The 13,514-nt window shown below is 42.1% G+C and overlaps 1 protein-coding gene across 4 annotated transcripts in view; it reads right to left on the reverse strand.

Annotated features, from left to right (window-relative positions):
* Positions 1-13,514, reverse strand: part of LOC120794509 (protein shisa-6) — a 60,318-nt gene continuing 46,804 nt past the window's right edge. The window contains exons 5-9 of one of the 4 annotated variants that reach the window (XM_040135633.1): positions 8,518-8,580; positions 7,202-7,222; positions 3,875-4,027; positions 1,519-1,622; positions 1-1,290 (exon numbers count right to left, since the gene is read on the reverse strand). In XM_040135633.1, coding sequence (XP_039991567.1) covers positions 448-1,290; positions 1,519-1,622; positions 3,875-4,027; positions 7,202-7,222; positions 8,518-8,580 — 1,184 coding nt within the window. In that variant the 3' untranslated portion in view covers positions 1-447. Of the gene's footprint in view, positions 1,291-1,518; positions 1,623-3,874; positions 4,028-7,201; positions 7,223-7,903; positions 8,129-8,517; positions 8,581-9,270; positions 9,304-9,442; positions 9,553-13,514 lie in introns of those variants that run through there. The other 3 variants (XR_005708126.1, XR_005708127.1, XR_005708128.1) reach the window with 3 other exon arrangements.

The raw sequence follows: 13,514 nt of genomic DNA on the forward strand, positions 1-13,514 counted from the left end.
CCAGAAAAGGTCACAGAATAAATTTGTTGGACAAAGGGGCTGATATAGGCTTAAAAATACACAATAGTGTTTTCTCACTAAAACATACATAGAATAAGGCCATAGCCTTTGGATGAATAGGGTAATCAAGACAGTGGAATTAATAGTAGGCAAGTTAGCTAGATAATACCACTCCTCCCCTATGCACAACTCTCGCTGGCTTCATATCTAGCTGGGCGTGTGTATGCAGTGTACAGTGTAGATTATTTTTCCGGTCTCTCACAGTAAGCTAGTGGATGTTCCTGGTCCTGGAATCTCTGACTTTGCAGGAACCTCAGTCAAAGAAAGTGAAATAACCACCATCCTACTCTAAAAGAACGCCAACGTACTCACGTACCTTAATCAACCCCACCCCCTGGCACACAACAGTGCTTCTTCCGGTGCAGTTCAGCTAGTCCCTGGCTGCTATTACACAGTCACCTCAGTCTTGCTGCCTGTGCGGTAGTGCTGTGGCTGTTGTTGCTGCTGGTGGTGCTGTGGGATGTAGTGGAGCTGTTCCACAGTGTGAGTCCGTCTGGAGGCAAACGCCTGCCTCTTAGTTGCTGTCTGGTTCATTGCTAAAGTGTTGGAGTGCCCGGTGCCTCCGGCTCCCTGTGCCCCGCCACCATTGTTAGAGGCACTGGGATGGGAGTGCATTTTGGTCATCTTGTAACGATCCATTAGAGGCGTGGTTGGTATGAACACGTCTGTGTGCGAGATGGCTCGCGACATTGACTTGTCGCTGCCACGAAACCCACCAGAGATGCTGCTGACCATGCCGCGCTTCAGAGACATCATCAGCTTGTCCGGTGAGAGCAGAGGATCCTGGGATAGGAGGCGATCTTGTGAGTATAGGCGATCTTGTGAATAGAGGCGGTCTTGAGAGTAGTGGCGGTCTTTTGAGTAGAGGTGATCCTGCGACAGGAGTCTATCCTTAGAGTACATGCGGTCCTTGGAGTACAAGCGATCTTGGGAGGTGTGGCGGTCCTGTGGAAGAAGACGCTCCTGGGATCGAAGTCGTTCGGCGGACAGGAGCTGTTCGTCAGAGAGGATCCTGCCTCCGTATGGGGACATACCATTAGAAGACATGCTGTAATCCTGCTGTGGGGCCCTCTGCGGAGACAGGACACGGTCCTGGGACATTGCCCTCTGGACGCGACGGGGCCTCTGCCTTTGCTGAGACGTCTGCTGTGAAGACTGCGACTGGGGAGGGGCCTGGGAGATGGAGGACTGCGGGGGCTGGCTCTGGAGCTGCTGCTGCTGTTCCCGGTGCTGTTGAGCCAAAGATGAATGAGGTCAGTTTACTCACAAGCTGTGGGGTAAAAGGCTCTGCCACCCACCACTGCAGAATGAAGCGAAAGACCAGCTACAGTTTCTAACTAGTTCAAACCTGGAGGTTCAGAGATACCAATCACGATTTGCCTCATAGATGCATAAAGAGCAAAGAGCATGACCTTGTTTAGAGGCCTGCTCACTTAAACCGAGCACTTGTGTACCTACCTGGTCTTGACTCATTTTGAGAACATGTAAGGGAAGAGTGCCCCTTGCTGCAAGGTCAGGTAGATGGCGCTTACGAGTGTAGTAGTCTTCGACCTCTTTATCTGCTGTAGAGGAAAGGAGAATAAAAAAAAACAGAAGCAAGAGGTGAAGAAGAGATTCATAGAGAGAAAGGAAAAGAAAAAACAGGGTTGGAGTTAGAATGCGAGGGGAGAAATCCGATAAAGTGGGATTGGAGAACAGTTACACACAATGCAGAGAATAGTGTCGGCGGACCCATCTGTGTTTCACCTTTCCGAGCTCATGGAGGGGAATAGAAATAGAGAGAGATAGAGGATCACACTCAGACCATATTACATGCTAGGCACATAGAGTCCACACATCTGGGCTTCATCTGGGATTCTACAGGCTGTGGGGGGAAACATTTTCAAAGGTCGTGTGAAAGTTTGTAAACAAACGTCGTCACATCATACAGATATGGAGGGAAGCACGCAGGCACCTCATACTGTATATCCATGCTGGATAGCTAATTGTATTATTGCACAATCACCTCACATCTAGAACTGCAGGTGTATCAATGTCCTTGAGTGGATGTTTTATCCTTATTTATGTGTACAAACGACTACGACATGAATTCAGAAGCAGATCAAAAAGACAAGATTACATTTCCAGAGACAGTAGAGTAGGAGTGAATGTAGCAACAAGTTCCCGCCACACAACACAAACCCATGCATAAAGGCTTGTCTGTGTATACATGACCACACACATAGTGACGCACATTTACAAAAACTCTCTAAGACATCTTGTCAAAGAGACGGAATGCAGCTAATTCTTTCTTCTTTCTCAACACCGGCATGAAAGTTTAACCAGCATACTAAGTCAGAAGTAAACACTGTCATTTATATGGCGGAAATAAATTATGGAGAGCTGGCCTCTCAACCTTATTAAGCATTCGAAGATGACTCTGATTCTGAGCCTGTCTTTTTCAATAATGGGTACAGAAGTGTTCACAGCACCTGTCAAGATTGCACTCAGCCAAAATCCCCTTCAGGAGCGAGCCACGGGTGCTTGCTGCAAATCGATTATCATTATGAGAGATAATAAAAACAAGATGTTCCTTTCTCAAGCTTAATAGTCTTCAACATCTGGGCAGCCCATTGCAAAGTCATCGACCATATTACCATAGAGTGAATGAATAACTCGTGATGTGTACTGTCCTGCACTGCAATGGGCTAAACGCTTTTCTTCAGTTTGATACCAATTTGCATTAATAAGCAGTAGCATTCTTCTGTTCTATTGTCCCAACAATGAAAACGCTGCTCTATCTTCCTTCCAGCACAATCCAACATGATCTATCAGTGTGCAGAGCTAGTTGAGCAACAAAAAAGAAGCTGTAGAGCCTTTTGGCTATTTGCTGCAGCAAACAATTTGCTTTGGAAGCAGAAAGAAAATCGGGAAGACTGAAGGACACTGCCTGAGGATATTTTTTCATTTTAACACTGTCTCTTCTGTGGGTTACTATCTTTGACGATTGAATTAATTTGGTTTTGTTTTACCGCCTATCACAAACTATTATGTTAATTTTCACAAGCATGGTTCAAGTAAAAGAATGAATTTTTTTTTCTCGCAGTACAACTTAGGACCAGCAAATAGCACTGCATCCTGCAAACCTCTTTTGCCATTTAGTTTGAAATGGTGCCTGGCAGCTACGAATGGGAGCCAGTGTGGAGTGAGCCCTGACGGGATGAGTTGTAGATCGTCATCCTTCACTTTGACTGCAAGCCAGCAGTGAAGTGGGGCAGTCATGATGAAATTACACAAGCCTTAAGGAATATTTGCGTTCCATTTAGAGAATATCATGAGATGAGACCTCATTATACAGCAGAAATCCAGCGTAGCACCACTAAATCAATACCGAGCCGGGCCAGGCACAAGAAACCACTTAATGCGCTTATACGCTCCAAGAGAAATAGTGGCTGCAGCCTTTAAGTGGGAGACAAGGGAAGCATGGTATATCATTGACTCATAGTTTCTTGAGATGACTAGGCTGATTTCGTGAAGGATCAGAGTTGGGGCATGGCTGTTTTCTGATTCTGATTCAAGGCCCTCTCCATCCACTGAAACATTTACTCGATGAGGAGCTGCAAAAATCTCGCTAAAAATGTGTATGCATACTTTTTTCTAAGGGGTGATGTCCTTAATAAAGCAGGCAAATCAAATTCACAGCTGAAACACTTCGGAGCCACTCAGTAAGTCCCAGTCAGGAGTCAGGAAAGCACACTTAATGCAGTACTTTTATCATGCAGGGCATCAGGGCAGGGAGCCTGCTCTTGCATTAGTGCAGTGAACTTGGACCTACTGAGTTTCTTCAGGGATGAGAATCGGTTGAGGTCGGCTTTGACGGCCGCCTCATAGGAGGGCGGCAGGTGTGACAGGCTCTGGAAGGAGCGTGAGAAAGACAGGTCGTAGGGCTCCGTCTGCGAGGTCAGGATGCCACTTATCCGATTGTTTTCTGGAGACACATACATACATATACAGACACAGAAGAGGGAAGAGGAAAAAATGGGCAGGCTGGTTTCTCCTAAGCCCCCCCCCCCCAAAAAAAACAAAACCTAAACCACGACACCATCATGGCAGACCACCTATGAGATAGAGAAGGGAAGACTGAGCTCGTGGGCAGGCTGGAGTTTTAGTTACGCAAATGTTTCCTGGATGCAGAGGTGCTCTAAAGCAGTCTCCAAAATAATCTCATTGGTATAAAGTAATAATCCATGGATGGGTTCACGAAAGCATGGTGTTTCTTGTGCAAGTAAATTCAGGTGAGCAGTGAAAGGTGTAAGTAATTTATTGTTGTTGCCATGGCTGTAGCCAGTTAGGACACAGAGGACATGTCCTTGGTATTGTCTCTGGGGATTTGGGGGTTGTAATGACCTCGGTAGAAATTTACTTTCGTACAAATACCTATAAACATGAGTTTTTTAAGCTGGTTTTGAGCTGGTCTTGGAAAATTTGTTTTGGAAATATATCTCTATACGAGATTTGTTAGCCTGGAATTGAATCCAAAATGGAACTGCTTATTACGATCCAACCCTAGAGTCAAATTATGCAGTTTTACTGTTTTAGACAAAAAAACAAAAAACAAAAAATTAAACAGGGACTTAGTACATCCCCACCAGAGTGAAATCCTGGCAATGTGAAAAGGTCTGGTAACAGAATTTAGACACACAATGCAGGGAGATAAAATTTACAGAAAATATAAAATGTGAATAAAAATGAAGCAAATTTAACAGCTGTTAATGTTTGACTAGTCAAAGATGGTTTTTGAGAGTTGGTTGGCTGTTGACCGGCTACAACCTTGGTTGTTAGCTTTATATAGCGTCTAAGGCTAGTTTCTTTGCCTGAGCTTTAACTCAACCAATTAGTTGATTGCATCTGCCTTTGGTTGCATATCCAAAACTCCAACTTGCTGGTAGCAGTGATGGGGGAGTACAGAAGGTCACATCAGGCACTCAGTGAGAGTTTGGCGTGGGACTGAATTTGACAGGTTACGTGGTGGTGTGACGGGAGGAAACAGCGGTCCAAAAAAGGAAAGAAAAAAAAGAGACAACACCCCACCAAACAACAGATGTGTGCCGGAGAGTGACCCTGCTCCTGACAGTGCTGTGATGTGATCTGGGACGTGGCAGCGAGAAGCGTCTGGACTGGCTGTCGTTGATGCGACATGATATAATGCCAGGAAGACACATGGGGTGGTGACTGGACCAAAGCCCTCTTTTATTCCCACTCTAGTCTTTCTCTTTATCTCTCTTTTTCACACATGCGCGCACACAAACATCGTAAGTCTGTCCCATTCACCACCGTCTTTCTCACTCTGTCAATCTTATCTGTCCAACCATGCTGCCACCCACTTTCCTTCGCTCCTTAATTCTTTCTTGTCTATTCAGTATTCCCCTCTCTCTCATTTTCTTTCTCACTCCTGTTCTATCTTGCTTTCCCCTGTGAACTGTGAGTCTGTCACGCAGTGCAGAGCAGCGGGCATGGGTGCGGCTCCAGACCAGCCTCCAATGGACAGATAAAAATAGGGCTTTAGTAACTGCTGCGGGATGGGTGAAGGAAGAGAAAGTGGGGAAGAGATAGAGATAAGAGAATCTAAAAGGGAAACAGGGAGACTGAAATACATGAAGGAGAGGAAATAGAAGAGTGAGAAGAGAAGGGAAGCCTGAGAGAGTAGGACAGAGGGGAGGGGGCAAGGCTGGGCAACAGCAGAGGGTCCTGGGAGCTGCAGGGAGGGGGTTCGACGGTTGTGAACAATCTGTGAGTGGACTGTGCCACACTGCATCAATAAGGAGAAAATCGACTCAGACAGTGGCATGCTGTTAGCTATCTCAATAGCAAACACATTACACTGCTGCATCACAGCGGACAGTACAACCACACAGACCTGGCTCAAATAGTGTTTGCAAATCTTAGCATGAGTTTTTAACAGGAAAAGCTGGTCCCATTCTATATTTTCCTTATAGTCAACAAATCCCATGAAAAGCCCATCAAAATCAACATGGAATGTATCCTACTAACAAGTGCTGCCAAAGCCTGGTGTGGGCACTGTGTAACATGTTCCTATACTAAGATGAACATGGGCTTGAAGTCTAATTTGTTTTTAGTTGGTCTCATAAACACCTATCCCGATAATCAGACTAAATTGCATTTTCGCTTCACTTCATTCATTCTGCTTGACACGTTGTTCATGTTCACCATTTTCTTGCAAGGGACGGATGACGTGCGCTGACCCCATTTTCAGTCGACATGGAAGCTGCATTAACAGTTGCTAGGAGCAGTTTTCAACATGAATGTTTTGACAACTGAACAAATGTGTAAATTTGAGGGGGTTTCTTTTTTTTCCCTTTTCATTCTTTGTTGTATTACAACAACATGTAGAGCGGCGTAGATTTGAGCATAGAGTTCATCTATGCTTGTTGCCATTTTTTGGGGCCTTTTTTTTGTTGCGATTTTTCATGGATTTAGTTGGCTAGCTAGGTATGAAGGAAGATGACGACTCCATTTTTACTTACCTTACAGTGGAAACAGCCATCACCAAGAATAACAACAGACCTATCTGAATCGCTTAACAAAGATGTGAGCGGCTGTTTACTTCTGTTTGCGGAACATTTTCTATAACTACAATGCCCAGCATTGTTCGGAAAGTACCGAGCCTGTTTTTTTCTTTCTTTTTTTTAATGAAACTATATTTGTAACCCCTTGTGTCTGGATTTACATCTTTACTAGAAATCAATGGGCTTGGGGATGTGCGCCACAAACAGGGTAGGGATGTCATAAAGTATCGAGAGAGGGTTTAACACATTATTGGTTGTGGTCTTTTTGTGAGATTTGTTGACAGTAAGAAAAAAATTAAAATAATACAAATTATACCTCTGTGCATCAGCTTGTGTCCTATACATTAGCAATCACATTAATTCACTTTCTGGGATTATTTTATCCCACATGAAGAAACAAACAAACATCAAGAATTCTGAGCAAAGGCTACTTAAATCAGGTCTGGAAACACACCAATTTAAGTGGAAGAAAGGAAGACACAAATGTAGGGGTTAGTTTGTGGTGCATGTGTACACAAATGTGTGCTAATGAATGAGTTTTTACACTAAATTAAACGTATGTATGTATGACTTACCACGTCTCAATGATCGGTGAGCTACCAAACCCAAGTGAAAAACAAGTATTTCAGAAACATGTTGATGGTGAGAAAAACAGAACCTACACAAACTAGTCCATATTCAGCATCACTAGTATGAAGAATCCCCCCACAAAAAAATAATTCAAATCAAGTCAGCTTTTACTTCCAGAGGCATGTGATGTATACTTTCGTGTACAATTATGCATTTTCTGCTTATGATTTGCAGCTGTCTCCTGGTTGTTTCAGTCACTGGCTGCTGGGGGGGTTGTGGCAGCGGGATTTATCTAGAAATTACACTGCATACTGAAATTTAAAGCCTTTCAGAGGAGCTATGATCAAAGTCCCATGTTAGATGTGTTGTTGAAATGGATTTTTCATGTTTTCCATAAATCTCCGAAGCATTTATCTACAGTTGTGGTTTGCCTGTCTGTGTATGTGTGCGTTTGTGTGTGTGTGTGTGTGTGTGTGTGTGTGTGTGTGTGTGTGTGTGTGTGTGTGTGTGTGTGTGTGTGTGTGTGTGTGTGAAATGGACCAAATGATGGTCAGTTTTGTCTGTAAAGAAGGGGCCATTCTGGCTGCAGAGTGCCCGAAAGCTAACAAGTCATTTTTTATATTTGTAGTTGAAACAAACAGAACATAAATCAAATAGAAAGATCATTGTGATTTAATAAACACAGAAGGCAGTGAATATTCAGTTTATGGCCTCCTTTCTTTCCTTTTATCTCTTTCTTTCCTCTCTCAAGCCTCCACCTTGCAGCCTTACGCAACCGCTGCTCCTCTCATCTGCCAGTCTGTGACCCTGGGCCAGCCTCGTCTGCCTCTTAGGAACTATTGTGAACAAACAGCCGAATGACATCAGTAATCAAAACCGATTCACGTGATGCTCTTCACGGGGAGTTTGAGGTTACGGCGATGACTTTCGTCCTGGGGATAACAGCGGGGAACATCACAGGTTTTTCACACGCTCTGTCAACCAGAGGATGACCTCGACAGAACATTAGGTAGATCCTCAGCTAATTGCATTCCCTTCAAAAAAAAAGAAGGACAGCGACTGTGGCCTGATAACAGAAAAATGTTCAGGACTATGGGGCACTTTCCATAATTCTATCTTCAAGGAAAAAAAGCCTCATTTTTTAATAACAGAATGGATTCGCACTGTGGCAAATTGAAAAGACGACGGTGTCAAGGGGTTTTTCACACATCCATGTCAAGCACTATATTCAAGTTTCTGCCCAGGTCCAGGCTTCATCTCAAACACCGAACTGAGCTGTGGACTCACTTGCATATCCCCCTCTCCCACTGCTTTGTCTTACCATTCTTGGGTGTGCGTGTAGGGCTACCTAGAGCCACATGGTTATAGTTGTGCTGATGGGTACCTGCAATGACAAAAGCAATGAAAGATCTGATCAGTGTCTAATGAGGAATGCTCTGTATAAGCCCAAATACAGACTGTTAGTACTGTGAGGGTGACAATTAAAGAGATAATTCACTAAAATGCTGATAAAGTTCAGTTCAGATATGCTTTTTTATATAATTTAAAAAATACACATTTAAATCTAGATATTTTTGCATTTTAAATTGACTTTTATAGTGTACACAAGTCAGGATGCCACATCACCATTCTTCAATTGCTGGTAAACTGATTTAGTGGGTGAAATATCCCTTTAATTTCCTCAAATTAAGGGAATGGACATAAAGAGAGATGAGAGAGATGGTGCGATGAGTGAATCTACAGTAAGTGGAGACCGCTGAAGCCTCAGTGTTACTCTTCAAAACATGTTTACATCAAACAGAATCCAGAAGGTCAGAGGCTGCAGTCAAAACATTACACATGAACAACAAAAACAAAAACAAAAACAAAAACAAAAACAGGGCTAGCATACAATAATATTTTTCACATCCTGTCCTGGAACACACAGGCACTCATATTCTTTGGTAAGAGACTACATGAGTCTGTGCATTCATCAATTAAAAAAAGAGGTCTCAAACGTAGGGTGGCCAACGCAAAAAACCACAAGCAGATAGATTTAAACAAAAAAAAGAGTAAACGAAGTAAACATCCTTACCACTTTGACAATACATATAAATGTTGCATTTAGCAAAAAAAAAAAAAATGCTGCAAATGAATAAAATGCAAAGTAAACTGAGAAACACATTCCTCAGTTTTACATTAAATGGGCAGTATTCAGAAATGCACCGCAAATACAGAGAATACGAGCAAATACTGAAAAGTCCTACACGACAAACTGAAGTTTTCAGTTGAGTTTGCTCCGCTGTGGAGGAGCTGGCTCAGATGATAGATAAATACCTGTTACCCCATGACCTGTTATCATGTGACTGAAATTCCATATTCAAGTCACATGACAACTGAGACAACTCCATTGGCTGATGAAGGCCAGGAGGCACGATTGAAAGATCTGGAAAAAGCAAATAAGTGGACCTTGATTTAAGGTTATTTTGTCAAAAGAAAAAAACATTGTTAGCTTATTTTTAACCTTCATTTACTCGGCCTCAGCAAATCGCGCATCCGGGTGTGTTCATCAGTTTTTAGTGTTCGGAAACTTTGTGACATCAATCACTTTTGTCACAATATGTACAGTTTGCAGGATTTTTGCTTTTACAGTTCAAAGTTTGCAAAATGGTGAATGTGTTGCTCATTTTGGTGGTGTTTCATTTGCTCATGTTTTTGTCCATTTACATGTGCTTTCTTAAGTTGCAGTTCTTTGAGCTCTCTCCGCCACAGTAAAATTCTTTAAAACATTCACACACACACTAGTCATCCGTCTCTGGTCTGGCCATTTTGCCTCTTGCTCTCTGTATGCATGAGGACGGTCTAATCAGCAGTAACAGTCTACTGCGTTGTCATCTGGGGAAGCAGAGTCATTTTAATTTTTAATTCAGAGAATAAACAACAGTTTCACCCAATCATCTATCCACCCTACGGTGCAGGAGTGTTTGCGGATGACGGGGAATGTGATGCAGTGGTACAGTGCTCGACTGGGCACTGCACTGTGGAGGTGCTTCAGTTGAAAGATGGGACCTTTACTGAGCCCATTGTACTGAGAAAGTTGATGAATGACAGCTATTCTCAGCAGTGCGTAGGGATGTGTGTGTGTGTGTGTGAGCGTGGGTTTTTATGTTTGTATATGAGGAGGAGGCAGCAATAGATGGAGACCCCGTTGTAGAGCGTTGCCGTCGCGACACGTTCATTTGCTGTCTGCTGCTGTGCCTGTTTAAAAATGCATTAGAGCCCACTGCTGAAACATCCATTTACATCTGTCACAGAAGTGAAGGAGGAGAGGGAGGCCTGGTGCATTCACATCATGGGTTTCAATATTTGCTCGAGCTATGGAGATAGATGGGATGTGTCTTCTGTGTGTTCCTTCACTGACTTTCTCTTTTTTCATATAAATACTTAACAGTGACTCTCACAGGAGAGGTGATTTGATGGGGGAAATTCAGAGACATCTGAGACTGTGACTCCTGAATATATTCTATATAACAGTCCTGTAATATACATTTATTTTTGTTTAGATACTATCTGTGGTGTAGTAATTTAAATGCCTGTTCAGACAAAATTTAATTGTCTGAGGGTGTGTGGTAATTTTGTGAATTTGTATTCATTGTGAAGGTCACTATTAACAGTATTTAACAACGCTGACATGTCTGTATTTTCTAAAGTAAAAATAGTCCTTGTACTAATAATTAATAGTCCATCATAATGACGAACTCTGAATCCGCTCTTTGAAACCATTGCTCATTTTTGTATGTGAAAAAAAAATTAAGCCTGGTGGCTGTTCTGAAATAAAGAGGCCAGTTTTTGCACACTTTTTCAACAGGTAATGATGAACTGCACAGTTCACTCAATACACAAGTCGTACTGATTAATTAACTTAGTCAACTCTTAAGCACCTTAAAGGAACAATGTGTAGGATTTAAGTGGATCTATTGACAAAAATGGAATATAATAATCATAACAGTTTTCTACATAAGCACCTTAAACTTAGAATTGCTGCTGAGGAATGAGCCCTTTATATCTACATAAGGAGCGGCTCCTCTTCCACGGGGTCCGCCATGTTGCATCGCCATGTTTCTACAGTAACCCTGAACAGAAAAACCAAGCATTGGCTGTAGAGAGGGCCTTTTGCGTTTTTCCGTTACCTGAGGGGGTCACCGTAGGTTCTCCTACACGCTTGGAAAGGGAGGGGTGACGGAAAGGGGTATTCATTTGGTTGCAAGCTCACTGCTAGATGCCACTAAATCCTACACACTGGCCCTTTAACTGCATACCAATGCAACAACAATGCAACTTTGACAAAAATGAATGTTGTGCACTGTAAATAAGTTTCCTCATCACATGGAATTTCAAGGCTTAAGCTAGTTTATTTCCCAACCCTTTTCCTACGTGATACAATATATATAACTGAATTACTTTGCCATATATGAAGTAAAGTAGTAGGTGGAGGAAATATGCTTCCTGGCTGGATTACATTTACTGGCTATGTTTTTTTTCCAAAAAAGGAAAGTGTGACAGTCCTATTAGGGGTATGCAGATTGATACCTGAAGTATCGATATGAAATCTTGTTTCAATTATTGCTATTAGCGTCCATTGGATCAATACCTAAAAAAAACAAAAAAGTTGATCTGTCTTATGTTAGATCATGTGCTGGTCACATGAACTTTGTTTCTCTGCTGCTGTTGTGCATGTGCACAGCGATAACGTTGAAAGTTATTTACCATTAGACTATCTGAGACAAGCGTGTCTTATGTTTTAACATGCATGATGTCATTAAGTAAAACTAACCTTCACAAATAACTCAATGATTATTATATAGCCACTTTTAAAAGTGAAAATGATCTGTATAGGTATCGATGATTCTGGCCCTGGTAACACTCGGTATCAGGCTAACTAAATTTTGTACTTTCACCCCCCCTTAATTCCTATACTGCAGATAATAGTATGTATGCAGTACAATGCACCAGATTAAACTCTTGCATCTAAATCCATCCTGTGTCCCAACGTTGTTTACTGTAGGTTTAAGCTACTAAAACACCTATGCCTGAACATAACTATAAAAATAATGTAGGAAAACTAATGAAAAGCATCAGTAACATTTTGCTGATATGTTAAATATGAACATTTTTTGTTATGATGATCAAAACATCATTTCTTTCAGCAACATAAACTGTAAATGCAGCTTTGACAGGGTTGTTATTTTCATACCATCATGGTATAAATAAAAAAACTGACTGTAATGCAGGAAAACATCATTCAAAAAAATCTTGGTATGCTTTGAAACATCCATTCTTCATGTCATCAGCATGTATTTACTTAAAAGTAGGCACTTGTGGACATGTCATCAGTCCATCACCAGTCACCTGTACAACTATACTGTATACAGTACATACTGTACATATGTAATCATCATCAGTCGACTCCCCCAATATTTGATGGAAAAAAATACTTAAAAGTCACTATATTTTGATTTAAATCATGTGACATGCTGCTGGAAAACAAATGATGAAACACATGATCACTAATTCTGAAACTTGTAGCTTCTCTTCAACTACAGAAAGACAAACTTCATGAGGAGAAAGACTCACAGAAGTAGCCACAGTTACAAGTGAACTCTACCAGATTCATCATTAAAAGTTATGATGCTCTTGAGAATCAGCACAGCTCCCTATCATTTGCTTGAAAGTACAGTTAGAGAACCCAGGCATGGACCAATACTATGCAACGTTCATGATCTCTGAAAATTTCTGTGGGGTCCAGGGCAGTCTCGCACCTATCTCCACAGCACTGTGTCAGCGCTGGAGAATGGTCTGGCTGCACCCATTATCACTCTGCTATGGGGGAAAAAACACTTTGGCTTGTTTGTATTTCTTTAAACTAATCACAATTGTCTTGGGTGGCGCTGAGCCCAGGATTCAGTAACAGTGCCCCTGCAAAATAGTGCTGGGGGGGGATTTGTTTTGGTGGAACATTTGCACGTGGGGAGTTGATCACTGTCATTAAAATTTCTAATTCCCTGCAAATAAAAAGTCACAAGAAACAGTCAAAGACGTATGTTGACAGTGATTGCATGTTCCAAATCTTCATCAAAACTTGCCATTTTCAACATCCGTATGTTGACAGTGATTGCATGTTCCAAATCTTCATCAAAACTTGCCATTTTCAGTGTGTAGGTTGGTAGCTCAGAAGTTGTGGTTGTCTCCTATAGCGAAGGGGATTTTGGAAAAGGTAACGGGCCGGAAGTGGAAGGGGAGGAGAATCCCGCATGAGACACGCGGCCAATGGCAGGTTTA

The sequence above is a fragment of the Xiphias gladius genome, chromosome 9 (genome assembly GCF_016859285.1).
Source record: "Xiphias gladius isolate SHS-SW01 ecotype Sanya breed wild chromosome 9, ASM1685928v1, whole genome shotgun sequence".
NCBI lineage: Eukaryota > Metazoa > Chordata > Actinopteri > Istiophoriformes > Xiphiidae > Xiphias > Xiphias gladius.